The sequence below is a fragment of the Gigantopelta aegis genome, chromosome 4, assembly GCF_016097555.1.
Source record: "Gigantopelta aegis isolate Gae_Host chromosome 4, Gae_host_genome, whole genome shotgun sequence".
Classification (NCBI taxonomy): Eukaryota; Metazoa; Mollusca; class Gastropoda; order Neomphalida; family Peltospiridae; genus Gigantopelta; species Gigantopelta aegis.
In genome coordinates this window covers 54,346,692-54,371,573 of record NC_054702.1, presented here as the reverse complement: position 1 = coordinate 54,371,573, position 24,882 = coordinate 54,346,692, and the positions used below count along the sequence as shown (strand labels likewise).

Sequence of the window (24,882 nt, the reverse complement as noted above, 5' to 3'; positions counted from 1 at the left end):
GCAGTACTCTGAATGCTTGTTTTGATTACATTTTTTTTTTTGGGGTGGGGGGGGGTCGCTTCAAAATTGGTCTGAATATATAATGAAAGGACAGGACAAGAAAGAGTATGTCTGTTTAATGATATTGCCACACATTTTAAACCAAGGCTATTCAAGTCATGGTCGAGACTTGGGGGGGGAAATTGGCTGCTGCCACATGGGTTACTCCTACTGACAAAGCAGCAAGGGATCTTTTATATGCACTTTTCCAGAAAGGACTATATACCACAGCATTTGTTGTACCAGCTGTTGGGGATATAGATTGATTCAGTATAAAATTACAATGGAGCAAGCATCTTGATGTACTGACCATAATAAAGGGTTACTGGTAGGTCCTAGTACATAATTTTTATTAATACACCAAAATTTACACACAATTTATGAGTTTTCATCTTTAAAAGTGACTACAAACTCATTCCTAAATTGTTTACAAGACCAACAATTAAACAAAGTTTTTCCATTAGTAGCAACAGATTTACAGGATAGCACATATCTTTGACATACCAATCCTGGTGCACTGGCTGGAACGAGAAATAGCCCAATGGGGATCGATCCCAAAACAAATAACAAAACTGATATAATTTGTTCACTCTACAAGGCTTGTAATTATAGAATTATTCATCCATAATAATAACATTTATACATTTAGGAAAATAATAACAAAGAATTCTTTTGTAATAAAGATTTAATTGTTCTCCTATAAAAATGGTGAAATAGTACTGTACATTCAAAATGACGTGATGGTCAATATATTAAATGTTAAAAAAGGGGAAAAAACTATTTTAAAGTTTGGAATTATATTATCGAAAAATATATGCAAAATTTTAATACTGATATTAAAAGTAAATGATTAAATAAATAATTTTAAATTATTTTTGTTCATGATTATTTGATAAAATGCTGTCTATCGGAATTAACCACGTTACTAGCATATTAAGACAACTGAAGAGCTCCTAAATAGTTTATCAAAACCAAAAGGGAGACCAATTGGTACTAGAAGGAAAAAAAACCCCACAATTCTTCTGAAGATCAACATCCAATGGAATTCAAATATAGAAATTACAACCATCGCAATTCAACACAAAGCATTAAAGACCAACATCCAATGGAATTCATACACAAAAATTACAACCATTACAATTCATAATCAAGCAATGATACAATGGTACACTAAAGATGGTTTTGATGGGTTTGTTCTTTTATGTTTTTGCTAAAAAAGAAAAAAAAGAAGCAGCAATTAATCCCTTTGTACACACACTGCAATTCCCATTCCACCACCAACGCAAAGGGCAGCAACTCCCTTTTCCCCTCCAGTTCTCTCCAGTGCATGCAGTAGAGTGACAAAGATGCGGGCTCCTGATGCTCCAATGGGATGACCTAAAGCGATTGCTCCTCCATTTACATTGACCTAAAAAACAAAAATTGCACATAACTTGAGAACTGTATTTTAGGTGCAAAGCATTTTAAAATGTAATGCCTATTTCTGGACCATCTTGTTTTATTTAACAACGCACTCAACACATTTTATTTATGGTTATATGGCGTCAGACATATGGTTAAGGACCACACATGTATTGAGAGAGGAAACCCGCTGTCGTCACTTCACAGGCTACAGCAAGGGATCTTTTATATGCACCATCCCACAGGGTAGTACATACCACGGCCTTTGATATACCAGTTATGGTGCACGGGCTGGAACGAGAAATAGCCCAATGGGCCTACCGACGGGGATCGATCCCACACTGACCACACATCAAGCGAGCGCTGTGCCACTGGGCTAGGTCCCGCCCCATCTTCCAGTTAACATCATGATTTAACAAATTAAAAATATTGTCACAGATTTTTCCAGTATCTGTTTTGGTGTTAACAAAAATATACAATACTAAATATTATGTATGTGCTATGAAATTAGGAGCATTTATTAGTACTACCGTAATACAATTTAATTTTCTCAAAGTGTACCAGAAATATAGTTAGCAGTGTAGTTAAGGAGTCCAAATCATGACGTAAACAATTATAAAGGGAAATAACCTTTTCTGGATTGAGTCCCAGATCTTTGATTACGGCTGCCGACTGGGCTGCAAAAGCTTCATTCAGCTCAAATAAATCCACATCACCCACAGACCAGCCTGCGTTATTTAACTGTAAATAGTAAACAAGATTATATAACAAACTAATACAACCAAAATAAATATCCAGTATTAACTGTGATAACATTCTTTAACTAACGCAGCAAGGAAATCAATATTTTTAACAACCCCTCAGCACATTTCAGAACTAAATGCAGGGGGGTCGAGGGTCAAACCTCCTCCCATTCAAGAAAATGTTGTCTTTTTTTTCAATATATTTTCCAGGGAAGCACGACTCTTGCCCCCCACCTCTAAACTTTGCTCATCAGTCTGGACACCCCAGCTAAAATTCCTGCACCTACACATGTAAATACCTAAAATATTGTTATTTAAAAGTTTATCTTGATAGTGAGAGATAATCCCAAAAGCAGATCAGATCATAGGGTTTTATGTGCACATTCAGAACAAGCTGCTGTAGTGCACGCCCGCCATGGGTGCAGGTGCTGGCCTTGGTCGGATCCTCTGTACAGGAAAGGGATGGGGTGGATGGGAGAAGGAACTGCCTGAGCTGGCAAGTGCAAGAGATCACTAGCAGCCCAACTGAGGTTGGTAATGGGCAGGGACAATGTTGGTGCCATTGAAGTTTGAATATCCTGTAGGATTAAGTCAAAAAAGGAAAGTATTGCGCAATTTCTTGAAGGCAGGAAGAGATTTCCAAAAAGCAGCAAGAAATTGTTTATATACACTTCCCTTAGAGAAGATTTGGTATTCGATATACCAGTTGTGGCGAAGTATCTGGGACATGGAAAAAACCTGGAAAAAAACACCCCATTGGGTCTGACAAGGTTTGATTCTATGACCCAAGTGCCTTAGGCAAGCTCTCTACTGACTGAACTACATAGTGCCCCACTAACAAAACAATAATACAGCTTGATAACATTCTTTGACTGTGATCAATGGTCATCTGTGACTGAAAAGAATAATAATAAATTATATGACGGTGTAAACAGTAGATTATGAAGACTACTGATACAAACACAACATGCAAGATTTTTTAAACATGTTATTTTATCTACATTGACACTCACAGCTTTACGTATGGCTGGAATCGGACCCGTTCCCATAACAGCAGGGTCGACGCCAGCCTGACCCCAGGCAACTACTCTTGCTAATGGTTTTAAGTTTCTTTTCTTTGCTTCTTCGGAACTCATTAAAACACAGGTTGCAGCACCATCATTAATTCCTGCAAACAAAACAAATATATGAAGTCTATTACAAACTTGTGATTTGAAAAATGCGTTAGGTTTTACAGTTTACAATATATTAATAAGTAAAGGGAAAACAGAAATTGCATGTGTCCACCTATCCATACAATCAGCCAGCTTAAATTCCATCCATGAATTCACATATGCACTCAACCATTTAAAAAAAAAAAAAAATCCAAATTCTACAACAACATCCGTTCATCCACCCAAATACCCATTACACACCCATCCATCAATCCAAATTCATCCATCCATCCATTCACTCACCTACACAGACCCAACCCATCCCTTTACCACCCACAATCCACCCAATCATTCATCAATCAAAACCCAACCCAACCCAACCCACTCGCATAAAAAGCCAACCCATCCGCTCACTCAACCAATCCACCCACCCTAAATCCATCCATCCACCAACCAACCCACCCATCCATCCATCCATGAAGTATGAAAATTTAACTCTTCACTATTAACATTAACCTGAAGTGTTTCCAGCAGTGACTGTCCCAGTCTCGTTTTTGATGAAACATGGTCTCAGCTTCTCAAATCCCTGCAGAGTACAACCAGCCCTGGGAAACTCATCCTTATCAATCTGTTCTGACCCTTTATGTAAAAAAAGAGAAAATATATAAAGATATAAAATACAAAAAAGCTATAAATAATTTTTTTAAACAGTTTTCAAGATAAGAATAATGATAATAATAAAAATAAAAAAAACCCCCCCCCCCCCATACACACAATAAAGTAATACTAATGATTATTAAGACTACTTGACAGACTTACGCTTTAACTTAAGTACAGTGTTCTTCTAGTAGTTGCTCAATAAATAACATGGTCATTTACTATCCTTTTTTTAAATAAAGAAGAAAAAGACTAATAAGTTATGAAATCACACTTTGATTTAACTTTATACTTACGTGATACAGTCTGAAATCTGGGGTCGGACATAGTTCAGTGGTGTAGCATTCACCTTAATATATATTGGCTTCATTGAGTCCCAACCCTCATCCCATTCAGTGCTCCATATGATTGGTATATCAAAGGCCATGGTATATGCTGTCCCATCTGTGAGAAATTGCATATATAAGATGACCCACTATAGTCTATGTGTAACAGTGGGTTTCCTCTATCACAATCGGGACCAAGTGTCAAAATTACCATCTGTTAGACACTGAATATCTGTAGTTTTAAATGTTTTGTTGTGTTGATAAACAAATTTTATATTCCTTTCCTTTCTTACCTGTTTTTGACTTGATTGTGACGGGTATTATCTCCTTACTGAAGTGTCCTGCCTTCTGGGCCGCCTCACACTTGTGCTGAGACAGTAGAGCGAACTCGTCCTGCATCTTACGACTGATGTCCCACTTCTTGGCCACATTCTCAGCTGAAAAGATAACAAACATTTTTATACAGATATAGTATCATTTTGAAGACATACATGTATAGGCTGAAATCTCAGAAGTCAGCATTTTGAAGCAACAATCACATGAATCTTGGAGGTCTTCCAAACGACATAACACTATAATGTTGAGGCTAGTATTAAATTAAGTCTGAGACTAACTTGTACAATTAAATGCTTACATATTATAGAAATGGTGTTTTCACAGACACCAGCATGACCTTCAGACATTTCAGTACTGAAATTAAGAGTAGTGATAACCTTAAAATTGTATTCATCATTGGAGCTATAATGACTACAGCAACATACCAGTAATTCCCATGGAGCTATAATGACTATAGCAACATACCAGTAATTCCCATGGAGCTATAGTGACTATAGCAACATACCAGTAATTCCCATGGAGCTATAGTGACTATAGCAACATACCAGTAATTCCCATGGAGCTATAGTGACTATAGCAACACGCCAGTAATTCCCATGGAGCTATAGTGACTATAGCAACACGCCAGTAATTCCCATGGAGCTATAGTGACTACAGCAACATACCAGTAATTCCCATGGAGCTATAGTGACTACAGCAACATACCAGTAATTCCCATGGAGCTATAATGACTATAGCAACATACCAGTAATTCCCATGGAGCTATAATGACTATAGCAACATACCAGTAATTCCCATGGAGCTATAGTGACTATAGCAACATACCAGTAATTCCCATGGAGCTATAGTGACTATAGCAACACGCCAGTAATTCCCATGGAGCTATAGTGACTATAGCTACATGCCAGTAATTCCCATGGAGCTATAGTGACTATAGCAACACACCAGTAATCCCCATGGAGCTATAGTGACTATAGCAACACACCAGTAATCCCCATGGAGCTATAGTGGCTATAGCAACACACCAGTAATCCCCATGGAGCTATAGTGGCTATAGCAACACACCAGTAATCCCCATGGAGCTATAGTGACTATAGCAACACACCAGTAATTCCCATGGAGCTATAGTGGCTATAGCAACACACCAGTAATTCCCATGGAGCTATAGTGGCTATAGCAACACACCAGTAATTCCCATGGAGCTATAATGAATATAGCAACACACCAGTAATTCCCATGGAGCTATAATGAATATAGCAACAAACCAGTAATTCCCATGGAGCTATAATGGCTATAGCAACACACCAGTAATTCCCATGGAGCTATAATGGCTATAGCAACACACCAGTAATTCCCATGGAGCTATAATGGCTATAGCAACACACCGGTAATTCCCATGGAGCTATAGTGACTACAGCAACAAGCCAGTAATCCCCATGGAGCTAAAGTCACTACAGCAACATACCAGTAATTCCCATGGAGCTATAATGACTACAGCAACACACCAGTAATTCCCATGGAGCTATAATGACTACAGCAACACACCAGTAATTCCCATGGAGCTATAATGACTACAGCAACACACCAGTAATTCCCATGGAGCTATAATGACTACAGCAACACACCAGTAATTCCCATGGAGCTATAATGACTACAGCAACAAGCCAGTAATCCCCATGGAGCTATAGTGACTACAGCTACACGCCAGTAATTCCCATGGAGCTATAGTGACTACAGCTACACGCCAGTAATTCCCATGGAGCTATAGTGGCTATAGCAACACACCAGTAATTCCCATGGAGCTATAGTGGCTATAGCAACACACCAGTAATATACCAGTAATTCCCATGGAGCTATAGTGGCTATAGCAACATACCAGTAATCCCCATGGAGCTATAGTGGCTATAGCAACACACCAGTAATTCCCATGGAGCTATAGTGACTATAGCAACACTATAATGGCTATAGCAACATACCAGTAATTCCCATGGAGCTATAGTGACTATAGCAACACTATAATGGCTATAGCAACATACCAGTAATTCCCATGGAGCTATAATGACTATAGCAACATACCAGTAATTCCCATGGAGCTATAGTGACTATAGCAACACTATAATGGCTATAGCAACATACCAGTAATTCCCATGGAGCTATAGTGACTATAGCAACACTATAATGGCTATAGCAACATACCAGTAATTCCCATGGAGCTATAATGACTATAGCAACATACCAGTAATTCCCATGGAGCTATAATGACTATAGCAACAAACCAGTAATTCCCATGGAGCTATAATGACTATAGCAACAAACCAGTAATTCCCATGGAGCTATAATGACTATAGCAACAAACCAGTAATTCCCATGGAGCTATAATGACTATAGCAACATACCAGTAATTCCCATGGAGCTATAATGACTATAGCAACAAACCAGTAATTCCCATGGAGCTATAATGACTATAGCAACATACCAGTAATCCTCATGGAGCTAAAATGACTATAGCAACATACCAGTAATTCCCATGTGGTAGCTGTGGAAAGCATCTATAAGTCCATCTTTCATCATCGAGTCCACCAAGGCAGAGTCTCCAAATTTGGTCCCTGTTCTAATGTGTATACAATGTGGGGCCTGAAAACCAAAACATCATGTCAATGTACAATATGTTTAGTAATTGGTAGTAACATACCCAACCCCTGCAATTGCCCACGGCAATCGGCAATGCAGTGGAGTTTTTAATTCTCCACAGCACGTTTCTGCCTTGGACTATATTCATTTTGTTAATTGCAGGGGTTGCATACCTAGGAAAGGACCCTGTAAGTTAGTAAACTTGTACCTGATCCATTTTGTGTTATAAACTATATTTTATTCATTAACTGTATTCAAGTGACAAACAAAATCACAATGTTCCATAACAGTTTTGTAATATTATCCGACACTGATTCCAACCAGTAATTTCTTTAGCTATGAGAATTGTATGTATGTGAACTGAAAACATTTGATTTTGGTTGTTCCACTAAGACACAAAATAAAAATAAAAAAATATTTTTCAAGTCATTTAATCTAACACAGTAAGACTTCATTTCAGTACAAATACAAAATTAACTATATACTAAATTGGAATGGGAGGTGGATTCATTTTTAATGCCATATTTCTGTAATGTATTATGCACATTTTAAATAATAAAATCAAGTGGAGTATTATATGCAACAAGAAAAAATGTAGGGTGAAAACCTTTTGTATATTATAAGTTGGTGGTGATTTTGGTATTTGATTAAAAATTAATTTCTTTAAGCGATTAAATGTATTCTTTTAATAAGCTGTTCCTCATTTTATGAAGTGATCTTAGTGCTAACATCACTGTAGTGTATACAGTAGTTATATACTTAAGATCTTAGCGCTAAGATCGGGTTATAACACATGGTCCTGGGCCCCGTTTTACAAAGCGATCTTAGCACTAGAATTACCTTAAGACCATAAGGTATCTATACGCTTACGGTAATCTCAGCACTAAGATAGGTTCATAAAATACGGCCCAGGTTAAATCCCCTGATGTGAAAGCCTTACTTTGCTCATACTTTCTTGGCCTCCAGCCACTATGATGCTGGAGTCTCCCGTCTTGATGGCTTGTGATCCCAGAACAATGGCCCGGAGACCAGACCCACACAACATGTTGATTCCACATGACGGCACCGAGTACGGAATACCTGCATTAACACTCGCCTGACGAGCTGGATTCTGACCTTGTGCTGAAGTGTAACAAAATAATAAATAAATAAAATATACTGGTGTCTGATTGGCCTCTCCATTTGCAAAAAGCTATTGTCTTCCTGAGTATTTCAGGTTAAAATTTTTAAATAAAGAGAGATGTTCCACACATCTAAACATCAAGCAAATTTCTGCAATATCAAACCAAATAATAAAGTTACATGTAAATGAAGGAAGATAAGCAAAGTTGTAACCATTCACCACTTTCCAGCTTTTGGTGAGTGCAAGCAACTGCAGGCCTCTGAGAAGTAAAAATTGGCATCACTCACTTATGGATTTTCATAACTAAATTCGGGTATTAACCCATTTCTGTTTGCCATAAATGATGTCCTAAATTTAATGCGCAAAATAAAAATAAGTTATAAAAAAATAGATTTGAGTGAGTGAGTGATGCGATGAGAGGCTTGTTATTCCTATATATTCATGAGTTAAATAATTTCTTACATGTACATCCAGTAACTGTGTAACACAAATACATGTACTAATATTTCAGTTAACATTGTTAAGTTACAGGTGGATCAAAAGTTATTTACAGAATGTTACTATGCGAGGGACAGGGAAAATTTTTAAAACCTCTGAGTGACCAATCCAATGTGATCTGTCCGTTTCGGGCAAAGATATGCAGTACACATGTAAAAGACAGTTTGCTAATCTATCCAGTTGGAATAACTTTATAGGTTGTGCAAAAATAAACTCAGGTAAACCCAATTCTTTTTTTCATAATCCATCAATGTCCATATAAATGATGTCCTAATTTAATACGTGAACAGAAAATAGATTATGCAAAATTAGATTTGTGTTAGCAATGTGCAAATGAAACGATCATTCTCACAATGTCAGAGCCCTGAATTTCAGTACTTCTACAAATCATGCATTCACTAAAATAATTATTGATTACCAAATACTCCAAACTATTATAATTATTGTTTACATACATGAACCAGGTATTTAATAGGCTATTTAACACCCTACATGTATGCAAACGAAAACCACAACAGCAGCTTAAGTAGAATATGCAATTGTGTTTCAGCAACAGATGTTATGAATAACAAAACAAGTCCGGTGTCCACTTCTATATATTTCACCATCACAATGGCAAAACATGAAGTAACTGGACCTAAATATATATTATTATAGCTATTCTGTTATCACAAATTTGAAAAAATGCTACACAAGCATAATACAAATGATAAAAAGTTGTTTTCTTCTCAAAATACATATTATATTTTAGTATTCATTAAAGATTATTTGAAAACTCAAAGGTTATTCTGTTATTCAATAAAAAAATTGACTTCTTTCCGGATATACACTGAAACCTCTCTAAACTGGATCACGCTGGGGACCTAACATTTAGACAAGATCTGGTGTTTAGAGGGGTTGCATTTTAGAATTTAAAACGTTCAGGACCATAAGACTTGACCAGTTTTGACACGATTCTGGTTTGTTATGGTCCGGTTTAGTCAAGTTTCACTGTAATTACTTTTTAACTAAATGTATCATAATGAAATGCCTTGACAGCAAACTTGAGTACAACATCAAAATTATATTGTGACAGTTACTTTAATAATGTTGGCATTAACTAACCATGCACACCTACCATATAAAATAGAACTCTGAACACTAACTTACCTGCTGTGAGGACCTGCCCTAGAATAACCTCCGACACCTCTTCTGGTTTAACAGATGCTCTGTTCAGGGATTCTTTGATGCATATGGTGCCAAGTTCATGAGCTGAGAAACTGGACAAAGTCCCATTTAAACATCCTGTAACAAAACAAAACAAAAAAGAGTAAAAAGTATTGTAGTTTACTGGTACATTAACAGACATGCTGCGTTTTTATCAACCATCTGGCAGTATCTGTCAACAAAACCGTGACACATATGACATCAAATATATTTCCCCATCTACATATAAATGTTATAATTTCAAAAATATGATTACACATACATGTATGATTTTATTTTGATTTGTAAATATAATGAAGTATATATAAGCCTAATTTGGCATGGGCATCATGTCAAATTTCTAATATACCATATGAATATTTTGGCCGTGTTTCAAAATTTTATGTTTATTTTTTTTGTAAACAGTCTGACACACTTTACTTTGGCAGCCCATCTAAATTGCTCAAATCACCCTAACAACGTTTTGGCCGAGCACTCCAATATTATTTTTTTGATTTTAAATTTTATCCAGACATGAGTCGAATGTAGCAGCTCCTTTTGGCTTTAGGTCCCTTGACCTACATGTAACTACTAAATTAGTAGTCCAAATTCCATCCACCTTAAACTCACCCCCCACCCCCCAGCCTGGACCATATAGATCGGACTTTAAACGTTTAGACCGCTGTTCAAACTTTTATGTCGAAATTGCTTTTTTTTTAAAATATTATTAAATAGTCTGATCCTCTCTTCTTTCTCTTATTTATTTTTGGACTGTCCTTCTAAAATGCTCCAAATTATATAAATATTCGGCCGAGCAGTCAATTCTTTTTATTTTTGGCTTGTAAATTATTATTATTATTTTTAATTCTATTAAATTTTTGAACTAATTGCTATTTTCAAAATACTGCCCATTTTCAACTTGTCCCGAGTCATGCCCCTGGCTATCCAGAGACAGGACCCGGGATAGACATGCTCGAAACCTTAGTGGTATATGGGCATGTTAAAATTATCCGCTCCGCTCTACATCATTTTCCTAAATCTGATGCCACAGAGCTTTAGTTTGATTATTCTCGAGTCCAGTCATGACATTAAACTTACATGCTGTTAACCAGTACCAGCATGTCACGTGGGCACATACTTTGCTATACGTCACCACAAGAAAGTACAGCACAGGTTTGTTTCACATTAGAGCATTACGTTTTTTCATGTAGAGTTGGTGTGTGTTAACAACATGTAAGTTTAATGTCATAACTGGACTCGAAGTGACTCAAGCTACTGATTATGGAACTGATCAAATAGTTTAACTGAGCAATAATATGTATATGACAATCACAATTAATTGGAACATCATTATTAAATAATGTTTCTTTTTGTAAAATATTGTGTAACTTTTTGGTTTGTTTATTTTTAATTACCCAGTAGGCCTACTTTTGAAAATTATTATTATATATTTGTTTAATGATTATATACTGGTAGCCTATTTGACCTAAAATAGAAATAATTATAATCTATTATGGATTGAGAAATAGTTTTACTAACATGACTCAAAAGAAATCTTTCTAGAGTAGTAGCTGGTTTACTGTCCAATGCAGGGGATCACCTCATTCTAGCTTATCCAATTGAAAGAAAGCATTTTATCAGACCATGTCAACTAATTCAACACTGAAGACTGAAGTATGAAATGTATTATAAAAAATTAAATGATAGTAATTAAAACTAATTTTTAAAATCACATAACAGCATATCAACTAAAGAATATAAAAGAGCATGCCAGTGCTGTTGCTAAGGATTAAATTTGTATTATGAGCCCTCAAAATGACAGACACAAATTCGTCTGCTAGAGCCGAGGGTGTGGCATCTTCGAGTCCCGACACACTGGACATCAAATTCTGTCTTACGGTCTAAAATAAATATGACACATAAATATAAATATATTAAAACAACAACCAATATATCAATATCTCTTTAGTTCTTACCAATAGGAGTACGGACAGCAGATACAATAACCACATCACACATTTTGAGTTGTAATAGTCGCAAACCTGTTCGGAAGAACTTGTAAATGGAGGCGAGAAAATTAACTAACCGACTGCTGATTGGTTAGTTTGAAATGCATTATATATTAGATTTGCACGTGGAATAGGATCTGTAATTACAGATGTGACCACAAGCTGCTGTGCATGAAGGAATTACTAAATAATAATAATAATTGTGTTTTAAGTAAAGTCACCAGATGTCAATTCAATGGATTACTGTATAAATTTTGTGGGGTTTTTTTGTAAAGGAAAGTGATGACAATTTTTTTTCACATCTGATTAAACGGGGATGCATCGTCTAGAGTGGTCAAGTGAGATGCATATATAACGAGTTACAAATTCCTTTTACTGGACTTAGTGGACTATTTCCAGTTTCAGCTAGTGATCCACGACTGGTATATATAAATCCTTGACCAGTATGTGTTCTTTTATCTGTGGAAAAAAAATTGGAACATGGATACAGCAAGAACTAGTTTGTTAGCTAAACGCCCTATCAAATGATATGTGGCATTAAGTCACTTTAGCACTTATAAAGTTAAATTGTTTTATTTTGTTATATATTTAATCGTTCATTATTCTTATCATTAGCTTTATTATTGCTGGGTCACCAGACTGTTTATAAGTATAATTTATATGTATACACCATAATTTTATGTAAGCATGGAAATAAAGCAGTTTGTATTGTATTGTATTGCATTGCATTGCATTGCATTGCATTGCATTGTATTGTATTGTATATGAAAGGTACCTTGTTTAATTGTAACTGGATGGAATGGCATTTTTATTTATTTATTTATTTATTTATTACTTATTTATTGATTGACGTTAGCTGACATAAGCCTATAATAATATAAGTGTATTACAGGGAATACATGTATATTATTATGGATTGTGTATAATCCCTAAAGTTTACATAATATAAGTGATGTCTGAGGAATCGGGAATAATGTACAATCCCTGAAATGTTTAGTTATTATACATAATACATGTACCGGTACCTGAAATCTAGTCAGTTATTTTATACCTGTTCCCTGAAATTGTTTCATAGATAATTGTTAACTAAATGTCTACTTACAGTAAGCGTTTGTCTGTTTATCTCACATTCTGACAAACTGTTATCAAATTCCTTCTTTCCTTGTGTAATAAAATGTGTCTGTCTGTCCGTCCGTCTGTCCCACATATAGTTTTTCAGATGTTTTTTTTCCCTTTAGAATGCTTTGAGGTCTTGAGCTGAAATTCTGTGTATAGCTTTATCATGTACTGTTACAGATCAAGTTTGACTGATCATGGTGATTTACCCATTTTTGACAGAGTTATGGCCCTTGAATTCAGGAGATACGAAAAACTGTTAGGGCCCGGTAGGAGATATGTATTGCTTTAGCAGTACTCTCATAATGCTTGTTAATCATTAATAGCAACTGGTCTTTTATATGCACTATCCCACTGACAGGATAATACATGCGTTTGATATACCAATTGTGGTGCACTGGCGAGGAATGAGAAATAGTCCAATGGGCCCACCGACGGGGATCGATCTTAGACCGACCGCGCACCAGACCACCGCTATACCACTGGATTACCGCCATCCAATCTAAGATATTTATAAAATGCTTAGTCTAAATACATTCAAGAAATTAGCAAAAGCTGTCACCCCATTTTTATTGAATCTACAGTATAGCTCGTAAATGCTATGCCGAATTTCGACTTATTTCTAAAATTGGAATTATGACTAAAGGGAACTAACTCGGCTTGTTTTTCTCTTTCAGTTCACCACTTCAAAACGTAAACAATCGTTGTTGTGTTCCTCAAAATACAAGACTAAATACAGGTATTCTACTTATTATGTGACAATATAATTAATGACTCATACTTTAGTTTAGGAAGGACTTTCCTTTGGCACTGTCACTAACCCTAACCTTAACCCTAACTCTATGATAAGTATTTATAATGTTCTTTATTATAGCCTACGCTACGTGACAGTGCCAAAGGAAAATCCTACCTTAGTTTACAAATATGCGTACAAACAAAGATATTGCTTTTAAATTTCAGAATTAATTTAATTTTGGTAACCAATATTTAGGTCTGTCAAATCTCCAAAAGTTGCAAAACATGTCTCGAATTCGACGTCAGAGAGACTTGTAACAATTGTTACGGTTCTTCAACAAATCTCTCCATGCCAAGAGTTGCTCCCGTTTTTCTATAACAAAAAGTTTATAAAAATATTTTATTTTCATTTTTATGTTATGAATATTAGGGTTAGGTTAGGGTTAGGTTTCTATCAGGAATATACCAAATTAAGGTTGATGACAGTGACTTTTTGCACCCTTGTTTTAGCTTCGTGCACAATAAATATAGCATATCTTACCATAATTTTACTTAAAATCCATATTTCGTAAAAGGTACAATTTTTTAATCACAAGATTTTCTTCAAACACATTCAGGTGCATTATTAATTTAATGTTCAAACAAAATAAAATTTCAATGGCAATTTTGCATTGCAATTTTTTTCAGCATTCTTAAATTGAAAATGTTATGTACCATGTTTATGGTTATTGTAAGGAGATGCAAAGTGACGCCATTGGAATACTGACGTCATTCAAATTCAAAATTAGCTATATTATTACAATGGTTCGCCACATTAAAAGAAAAACTGGTCTACTAACCTTGACCCCTATCAACTTTCTATGACAAGCAAACATCGCTGTTTACAGGTCGGTATTTGTTTATTATCATAATTCTGGACAAAATATTAATTTTAAGTTTTAAAAGATGAACAAAATAAAAAGTACCTTTTGTCAAATATATCATAAAAAATTACTGTTGGATATGTTTTATTTATTGTGTACGAAGCCAAAACAAGGGTGTGAAAAGTGACTGTCAGCAACTTTAATGTTCACATTTCATAACCCTTATATCACCATGAAAACTCAGATGTTTCAAAACAAGTGGTCATGAACTGACCTGTTAATAGGAAATGGTGTCTGCACAAGCACATTATACTGTACAATCGATTTGATCAGATGATATAATATCGGGAAAAACTTCTGCCAGTTCCCCTCTATGGTGTACAACATAGTTATCCTCCAATAATAACGATCAGTAATTTTATGTGATATGCCATGGTTGGTTTAAATAGGTTCTAGCTCCTCTGTCTTCTTTGGAGCACCACAGAAACAGCATCAATCAATATTTTTCACATACATAAAACTATTTACATGCTGTCACAAAAATCACTTATTTAATAAAACACTACTGAGCCATAACACTTGGTCGGAAATATTTTGAGTGTAAAATGATACATAATATTATTAACAGGGTTGAAAATTAGCAGTGACCTAGTCGCCACTGTTTATTGGTTATATATAAGTGTGACAAAGAATTTTACAAAGATAGTCCGTTGGGCGACCATCGATTTTAGTCTGGTGAGTATGGTACCAGTTAAAAAGGAAATGCACTAAAACTGAATTGAATGTGACAAAACACACTGAGTCTGTGAACTACAGATCTGGCAACAGAAGACATAGAACATGCTCTTTATTTTGACAGCGCCAGACTCAGCTTCTGTGGTTTTGGTCCAGGTTTTTCCAGAAATAAAGCCCAAAATGTATTGCATACACTGCATGTATTTTTTTTTAATCTGAAATTTAATTTTATTGGCTTTTTGGAATGGACTGGATACACGATAGTAGACCTACTTTTTGACAATTGTTAATCAATGTATTGTAAAAATGAATCATATTTAATCAAAATCTATCTTGTAGTTTTAACTCACTAAAGTGAGCATATGCACACATATAAAAATAACAATGGAATTTTCCATTACTACCAGGATTATTCCAAAGGTTGGTTAATTGATTGTCGTCTGTATTGTTTTAAGTTTAAGTGATTTGCATTAAATAAGAACAGATCAGATCTAAAGTATTGGCACCAAGACTTACCTGATGACATAACCGTCCAAAGATTACAGTAATCAACAATAAGTACGCTTTTATGCTTTGTAATACGATAACGTAAATCATATATTTTGGTAAAATGTTTGTTTGTTTGTTTTTTTCCCAGATTTATTTTTCTTTCAATATTTATTTTATTAGTAGCCTACTATTGTAGCATTTACAATATCCAACTTAAATGCACACAGGTGAGTACACATACACACACGCATTATTACATTTTACTGAGGCAGAAAATATTAATTTTGAGGCTATTGTCCGTTTGCAGCAAAGGTAACCAATGAATTGGCATAAAGATAAAATTCATATAAAAACATAATAATTTATTAAGTTTTAAACTCATACCATTAAAAAAAAAAAAAAAAAAAAAAATCCTGGAAAAGTTCAGTGTACCGGGTAAGTAAAAATTCTGTACAAATTATCTTCAACAGTTTTAAGGCGGTTGATGGAACATCCAAGGTAATCTGAATGACAAACCTGTAATACATGATCAGGGCCGTATCTCTGTACAATGCAGAGTCCAGTGGGCTATTGGTAAAGTACTGGATGATTCCATGTATCTCTATCTAGTGCATTGTCTATAGAACAGCCACTCCCAAGGAGATCCTTTACTGGAGATTTCATCCTTTATTCCATCCCTCTTGCTTTGCCACAAAGAGGACTGCCATTCTCAGACTAGTTTACTAAAGCATATGCAGTTCTACTTTTAGTTTCTTGATACTGCATTATCTTTTACTTCAGCGACAGTGCAAGTCAGGTTGCATACTTTGGCTGTTCTATAGCATTTTGTCTTCCCCCTGTATTAAAAATGAGATTTAATCTGTATAATTTAATGTTAATCTGTAAAGAAACATTTTTATTTATACTGAAATTCTTTTTAACATTTTGTTTTTTTAATTTGAATTGGAATGGATTTTAAAACATAATATCACATTTTTTTTAATGAATTTTAACTTTATTCATTATGTAGTTACATGCCAATTCATTGGTTTCCTTGACACAAATGGAATATGGCTGTGATTAATATTCAGAATTTTGTAAGGGGAGATTGCCTATTTCTAAGCAGCAGTTCTGCAAGTGCACTTGGCTATGTCCCAGCCAACGTGTACATCACATTATAATTGTACAAAGTGTCCTTCGCATCTCTAATCACTTCAGGGCCTGTGCTTATAAAATTTAAAGTCTAGACTTTAATAAAGTCCAGACTTTAATGTAATGCTATTTGAATGGCGTTGCCATGATGTTAAAGTCTAGACTTTAAGGTTTATAAGCACGGGGCCAGATATATAATAATTTTCCTTTCAAAAACACTTACTGTGGACTGTGTACACGATGCTTTGGTCTCACAGAATACTCCACAGTACTTACTCCCAACTACAACACCTACATGGTCGGAAAAGTAATACAGTGAAGCTTCACCTAACGACCGGCCCGATATTAAGACCACTTCGCTATTAAGACCATTTTTTAAAAGACCGGAATATTTCCTTATTATTTTATTGGTAAAACTACCCCGGTGCTAAGACCACCCCACTGTTGCAGATTATGACCAGTAGAGTCGGTCCCATTGGTCATTTTGACCCCATCAAAGCGACCATATTATGATAGGGAATTTTCTGCATTTTTTGTTTACACAAGTGCTGAAAAGTCATGCATCTAATGGTGTCTTTGTTCTCGGTGATTGTTAACAAATGACAGGTAGGACAGTCAAAGAGTAATTATGTTAGTTCAGTCTATGGAGCACTTCTTAATCAAAGAAGGATACTGGTACTTTAAGTTTCCGGAAAACCTAGTTAATATTAATGAGCAATATAACGCACTGATTGGTTGTTTTCGTACTGCAGTCAGTCTAAAGTGACCCACAAGCCTGCACATATTCCCTTGCTGGCGTCGTGGTTAAGCCATCGGACATAAACCTGGTAGGTATAGAGTTCAAAGCCCGGTACCGGCTCCCACCCTGAGCGAGTTTAATGACTCAGTAGGTAGGTGTAAGACCACTACACCCTCTTCTCTCTGACTAACCACTAACAATTAACAACTAACTCACTGTCCTGGACAGACAGCCCATATAGCAGAGGTGTGTGCCCAGGACAGCGTGCTTGAATCTTAATTGGATATAAGCACGAAAATAAGTTGAAATGAAATGAATACACACATTCCGATTACAGTGTCATGCTAATTAAACATATTTATAAAGAAACACACTCACCATACATATTATGTAACTTATTAAGTGGAGCATCACTTCAATTACTTTTAACGCCTAGTCCAGTCGGTTGATTACTCTGAAGTTGCCTCGACATCTGTGTATTATTATTTAATTGAAGATACACATTCACCGTCATCCCAACGTAACAGAGCGGAGCTAATTGTTAATTGGAATATCGCTCAAGGTGACTGCCTAATCCAATAAGTAACAAAACAAGTGTTATTTGGAGAAGCGACATTAACAAAATGAGTTTAACACTATAGTACTGTCGGAAATAGAATAAAAATAATTTTCGTCGATTATTTCTTACATATTAAATTGACAAGTAAATATTTTGTAAATATCTATTTAATGATAGTCTACCTAATTTAGCATTTACTTGTTTGGGCGCTCATTGATGTTCAAGGTGGTGTTTACTCTTGAAATTAAAAGAAAAATATCAGTAAACAGGTGATTTGTGCACTTTATTGGAACAGACTATAAATTTTTTTGGTCATTGTGTCAATTTCATTGCTGTTACAATATGTGAGGGACTGTTTCTGATGATGTTTTACACCTATCCTTCTTCAAAACAAAATATTTGTAGTCATTTATAAGTAACTATTGAGCAAAACTGTCAAGAACCATTATGAGTGATCCATTACACTAGTATTAAAGGTGCTGTCTCAGTGTTGCACAATGACAGCTATTGCAAATCTTTTTTTTTTTTTTTTTTTAATAAAATATTTATTTAACATTTAAAGAAAACACCTTTAACAATATGCCCATAAATGATTATAGGAAATAATTTTATCTACTGGTAGAAAATACATTTTTATTGGAGAATCTTTATCGCAGCTCGCATATAACTATGATATAGCACCTTTAAATTGTTGTAAGATTGTATAAATTTCTAATGTACTGATATTGAATTTATATTCAATAAATATGCTTGTCATAATTAATAATTTATGCTGCAATTCAAAATAATCAGTTAACTTGCAGTTTTAAATTGATAGTTTGTTTAAGGGTAAATGAAATTGACACATATCAATCAAAATGTGTTATAGTCTGTTCCAATAAAGGTCACAGATCTCCTGTTTACTGATATCTTTAGTTTAATTTCAAGAGTAAACACTACCTTGTACATCATTGAGAACCCAAACAAGTAAATGCTAAATTAGGTAGAGTATCATTGAATAGGTATTTACAAAATATTTACTTGTCAGTTTAAAATGAAAGAAATAATCGACGAAAATCATTTTTATTTTATTTCCGACAGTACTTTAGTTCTTAATTCTATATTAGTGCATTATCAATGGATTCCATTCAGTTACGTAAATGATATTGCAATCTATTTCTTATGTTATAATTGTATATAATTTGAAATCAACTTAAAATAACACTAACCCAGTAATAAGACCACTATGCTAATAAGACCCTATTTATTAAGTCCCATGGGTGCTCTTAATAGCGGGGTTTCACTGTACTGGTATCTCACTTTTAACATCATCAAGGTGAGATAACTTGCCTTTTGACTTTCTCACATACACACTAATACTTTGTTAAACATCCATATCAGTATTGTGATTGTACTAATATTTGAATGTTGATTTTTATATTTGAATAAAACAGTGATTGACATGTACATGAATGTTGTGTTATTTTTGTTTTTAATCAAATAATGTTGATAAAGAAGTATTATATTTCAACTTTATTGTTGTGTGATAATCTGCATGTCTGATAGTTTATTCTATACATGTAAGTGTGGTCAGTAAACCAATGGTTGTTTCCTGCATTGTTTGTAATCCAGGTTTGTATTTTTCAGAGATTAAAATATTCGGCTTATTTGTAATAAATGATTTCCTCTACTGTGGAGCAATTTTATCTGATATTTGCATTTTATATGTGAAAATTTCATTAACATGAAAATTACAATTTTAGTGTGTTTTTATTATTAGCATCTGAAAAGTTCTTCAAATGGTACATAAATGATGTTGACTGTAACCAGCAACACTGTGGCTAATATGGCTGCCATCAGAACAAAACACTCTCTTTCTCTCTCTCTCTCTCTCTCTCTCTCTCTCTCTCTCTCTCTCTCTCTCTCTCTCTCTCTCTCTCTCTCTCTCTCTCTCTCTCTCTCTCTCTCTCTCTCTCTCTCTCTCTCTATATATATATATATATATATATATATGTGTGTGTGACATCCCATATTTATGGTGAACATAATCAGGACTTCAGATCTCACTAATTTGGGCACAGTGGGGACTTTTGTCTTTTCTGAGTAGGAAACTTGTTTTAGTTCAGTACTGTCGTTAGTAGCTGCTATAGAATTGTCAGTATTCAGAAATGCATTTCAAGTTATTTTAATCTAATTAAACTTAACATTTCAGTGGTTTTGAGGTGAAATATTTTGAGGTCAGCATGTTTATACTTAATTTGGCGTGATTATTTTTGGCATATATGTATTTTGGACACATGTATTTTAGACGCAACGTTTATTGCCTCAACTTTGATGTACATGTAATCTAAAGCCCTGAGACAAATACACAATGTATATAATTATATAGGCATTTCTAGATATTATTTTTATGAAACAAATGAAATTCCCATGTTAATATCTGACCAGTCAAAAGTGTATGACACTCGGACATTTACCAGGTGGGTAATTAATAAAGTTTTACACCTGTATGTGGTATGACCAGGCCTGGACTTAAAATTAACTGTAACCTATCACTAAGTTAGGTGAAAACATAATCTTATTGACCATAACCTATAGGAAGAGACTTCTGAATATGGTTATTGTTATTGTTATACATATATCTGTTGTTAAACAGAGCGAATCATGGGCATTTGTTTTGGTAAAATAATCAAATTACAGATACCATTTAAGTAAAGATTTTTTCTTTATCTTTTCTGCATAAACAGATGCCTGTTCTTGGTATTTTCGATCACTGTAACCGACACGTAACGTGAATGACCATTTGCATCTTGCCCAGTATGACCCTACAAAATGGCACAATTTCTTTCTTGTACATGTAAAGCAGAGTTACAATGTATATAGCTAAAATTGAATCTCAAAAGTGCAAAATATTAACAGATATCTTCAACCCCTAAATGTTTTATAAAGATTTGTATTCATTTTTAACATTTGAAACAACAAAACATTATCTTTATGCCAGTAAATGTATAATATATAGAATGTTGTTAAAAGATTTTTATTGTCATAAAATTTATGTTTTGAAATACTGTAACAAGGATTTTGCCAGAGGGTACATGCAGAGGGTAAAATTGCATATCCTAAAAAAGTTTAAGTTAATGGATATGTTTTTACAATTTTTAGATAGATGTTACTGAGAAAACTAATTTTTAAAATATGTCAAAACACATGAAATATATGAGTATTGTTTGTTATGGAAATACATGACCCAGTTGAAGTACTTATTTGTATAGTAGCTAGTTAATGTATCATGCTTTCACAATTAGAAATAATGTAGGTCAGTGTCAGTGCTGACCTGAGGTGACCCCCGTGTGATGGGTTTTTTGTTTCCCCATCCCAACCAGTGCCTCACCACCAAGGTTGTGGTATGTGGTTATATCTATGTTTTATCTGTTAGTATATATGACAAACCAAAAGGCCATTAGTGTTGTTTTTAAAATGTCTTCCTTTCCTTATCTTTCCAATCACAAAATTATGTCTATTGTGTCAAGCATATTCATTTATTAGATCCCTACTGATCCAACCAGAGGGAATTATAGGTTTTGTCTCCGTCCCTCTGTCTGTCTGTCTGTCTGTCTGTCTGTCTTTCTGTCCATCTGCCCCACATAGTTTCCTGGACTTTTGTTTCACAATGCCTCAAGATACTGAGGAGAAATTTTGTGTATAGCTTATACTGTTGCAGATAAAGTTTGACTTTCATGGCAGTTTACCCATTTGTGACAGAGTTATGGCCCTTGAACCTAGGAGATAACCAAAACAAGTTTCTGGACTTTTTTTTTCGCAATGCCACAAGGTACTGAGCTGTAGTTTTGTGTAAAGCTTATCATATACTGTTACAGATCAAAGTTGACTTTTATGGCAATTTAAAAAAATTTCATATAGCTATGGTCCTTGAACTTACAAGATACAAAATTTGTTTTGCCCAGTAGGGAACATGTATTGCTTTAGCAGTACTTTCAGAACACATGCACTTGTTACATTAGTTTTTATAATATTGAGCAGAAATATTTTAAATAAGGTTCAAAAATGCTATCCTTGGCATACACACCAATCTATCTGGACTGTTAATGGTTAATTGTTAATGGTTATAGTGAGAGAGACATTAGTGTAGTGGTCATATACTCCAGGGCCATAGCTAGCGGGGGGGGGGGGGGGGGGGGGGGGCAGTTCTTACTGTTTAAGGAGTTTTAGACTATTAACTACTCAGTTGCCCCCCCCCCCCCCCAACAAAAAATCCTAGCTACGGCCCTGTACTCCCCCACCAAGTTGATAAATCTTGCTCTCGGTGGGAGTCGATACTGGGATACGAACCCAATATCTTTCAGCCTTAAGTTAGATAGCTTAATGCAAATGTAATTATAAGGTGTTTTTATTTATTTAACTCATACAGGACATAACTCAGTGGTAAAGTGCATACCTGATGCACAGTTGGTCTATGATCAATCCTCACTGGTGGGGCCCATTGGGCTATTTCTCATTCTAGCCAGTGCACCATGACTGGTATATCAAAGGTTGTGGTATGTGCTATCCTGTCTGTGGGATAGTGCATATAAAAGATCCCTTGCTACTAATGGAACAATGTAGCATGTTTCCTCTCTATGACTGTGTCAGAAAGACCATATTTTTGACATGCAATATAGCCGATGATTAATAAATCAATGTGCTCTAGTGATGTCGTTGAACCAAAACAAACATTAGCTGTATACTTACGTCAACATAAGCAAATACATTATATAGTAAAACCCGTCAAAACTAAACCCTCCGTAAACTGGAATTCACTCAAAACTGGAAGTTTTTCATAGTTCTGTTTTAATTATCGCTATAGAACAGAACCATTTACCAGGTGCGGACCCAGAAAATCCATTTGGGGGGGGGGCCCATTGACATAAGGCCGAATGCCAATGGAATTTTGGGGGAGGTTTGGAGTGAATCGTAAAAAAAAATGAAAATTAATATACATGTATAATAAAATTATAACTGTCGCAAACTTTAGAGGGGGTCCCCCTAGATCCTCCTCTGGATACCCCTTAAAACTGATTTTCTACTTGGTTCCATGGTTGTCCGTTTTAGAACGGTTTCACTGTATCATAATAATCTTCATCATTATCAATATTAGTACATGTATAACCATTGTCATTATCATATTTATCATCATTATCATGGTTTGTTGTACAACATTAAGTTTATTAGCAATGATTTCATTTGAGTTTTTTTAATATAGTGAGTGCGGTTGACATGGCGAGCTGTATGCTAAATGTGGCTATCTATTGTTTACAGCAGGAGACAGATACTTTAGTGCTTAATGTAATTACGGGGTTTCCTAGTCACACTTCAGTGTCCGGGGATCATATTGATTTATTAATTACACACTTTATATGCTGTGTCTCGGTTGGAGCAAAATACAATGAGATATATCTAAATATTAATAAATTTATTCAATGTATTTGAGGACTCAATGTATTGTAAACTCATTTTTTAATATATACTACCGGTACACATATGTGACAGAGTAATTTGTATCTAATATTTCTAATATTCACATTCATAGTTTTTGTATTCTTAGCATATCTGCCAATGTTCATCATTTTCCTGTTTAGGTTCTGTTTGTTGATATTTTTAGTCTTATTATTGAAGTTACATTGTCAGTCATCTTAGATGAAATTATACATGTTTAACTATTAATTTAAAAAAAAATTAACTCTATTGTTTATTTTAAAATGGAAATATTTTCATTTGGCAAATATGCATTTATTTCAATGAGATAACACATTTTTTTAATACCATTTTGTTATTGTTATCTTTTTTGAAAAGGTTTACAGTGAAACCTCTCAAAACCAGACCCTCTGTAAACTGGAATTCTCTCAAATCGGATGTTTTTCATGTGCGCCTTTTTAAATAACTCTATGGAAGAGAACCTCTCTAACCCGAATACCTCTTAAAACCAGACTTTTTACTTGGTACGAGAGTGTCCGGTTTAGAGAAGTTTCACTGAATATAAAAATTTACATATTACACATGTACATACACATGTATGAAGCTGTTGATTATTTCCAAGCTGTATAAATGTTATTTTTTTTAGCTAAACTTTAAAGTTGTGAATCGAAAACTCTGTGAGCTAAAACGAATATGCAAAGAATTGTTAAATAACAAGTTTGTGACAGCATCATGACATAATTGTTTGATCAGAAGCTATTATTTAAACATTACAAGTCAAACCCCATCCAAATAATCATTAGTTTTTTATTTTTATTTTATAAAAATTGGATTTCAGACTTGAGTAAAGTTGACTGCTGTGATTTAACGAGAAAAGAAATGGAAGCGTCATGATGCTTCTGTTTCTTTTTTCATTACATTTATTTTATTGTTATTGTTATTGTTATTTAGAAAGATGCACA

General features: G+C 34.7%; 2 protein-coding genes across 2 annotated transcripts in view; one reads left to right on the top strand and one right to left on the bottom strand.

Moving 5' to 3' along the window:
• Positions 1–709: 709 nt before the first annotated feature.
• On the bottom strand, positions 710–12,170 carry LOC121372120 (acetyl-CoA acetyltransferase, cytosolic-like). The gene is made up of 9 exons (XM_041498384.1): positions 12,070–12,170; positions 10,058–10,192; positions 8,228–8,409; positions 7,173–7,290; positions 4,614–4,757; positions 3,854–3,976; positions 3,197–3,351; positions 2,071–2,181; positions 710–1,447 (listed from the first exon to the last, which is right to left on the bottom strand). Exons 1-9 carry the CDS (start codon positions 12,110–12,112, stop codon positions 1,277–1,279), a joined length of 1,182 nt encoding a protein of 393 aa, XP_041354318.1. The 5' UTR covers positions 12,113–12,170; the 3' UTR covers positions 710–1,276.
• A 1,727-nt stretch (positions 12,171–13,897) lies between these two features.
• The window catches only part of LOC121370760 (synaptotagmin-1-like), an 89,203-nt gene continuing 78,218 nt past the window's right edge, over positions 13,898–24,882 (top strand). The window contains exon 1 of the mRNA XM_041496212.1: positions 13,898–13,957. The gene's annotated coding sequence lies outside the window, so the exon portion shown is untranslated. The remainder of the gene's footprint in view (positions 13,958–24,882) is intronic.

Bases quoted from the DNA above. Each gene is read 5' to 3' on its own strand.
- LOC121372120 (XM_041498384.1), bottom strand. From the start codon at position 12,112: ATGTGTGATGTGGTTATTGTATCTGCTGTCCGTACTCCTATTG. The intron at 4,758-7,172 runs GTATGTTGCTAT...TTATCTTTTCAG, and splicing joins CTACCACATGGGAATTACTG to CTGAGAATGTGGCCAAGAAG. The intron at 3,977-4,613 runs GTAAGAAAGGAA...TTTTACATAAAG, and splicing joins CACAATCAAGTCAAAAACAG to GGTCAGAACAGATTGATAAG.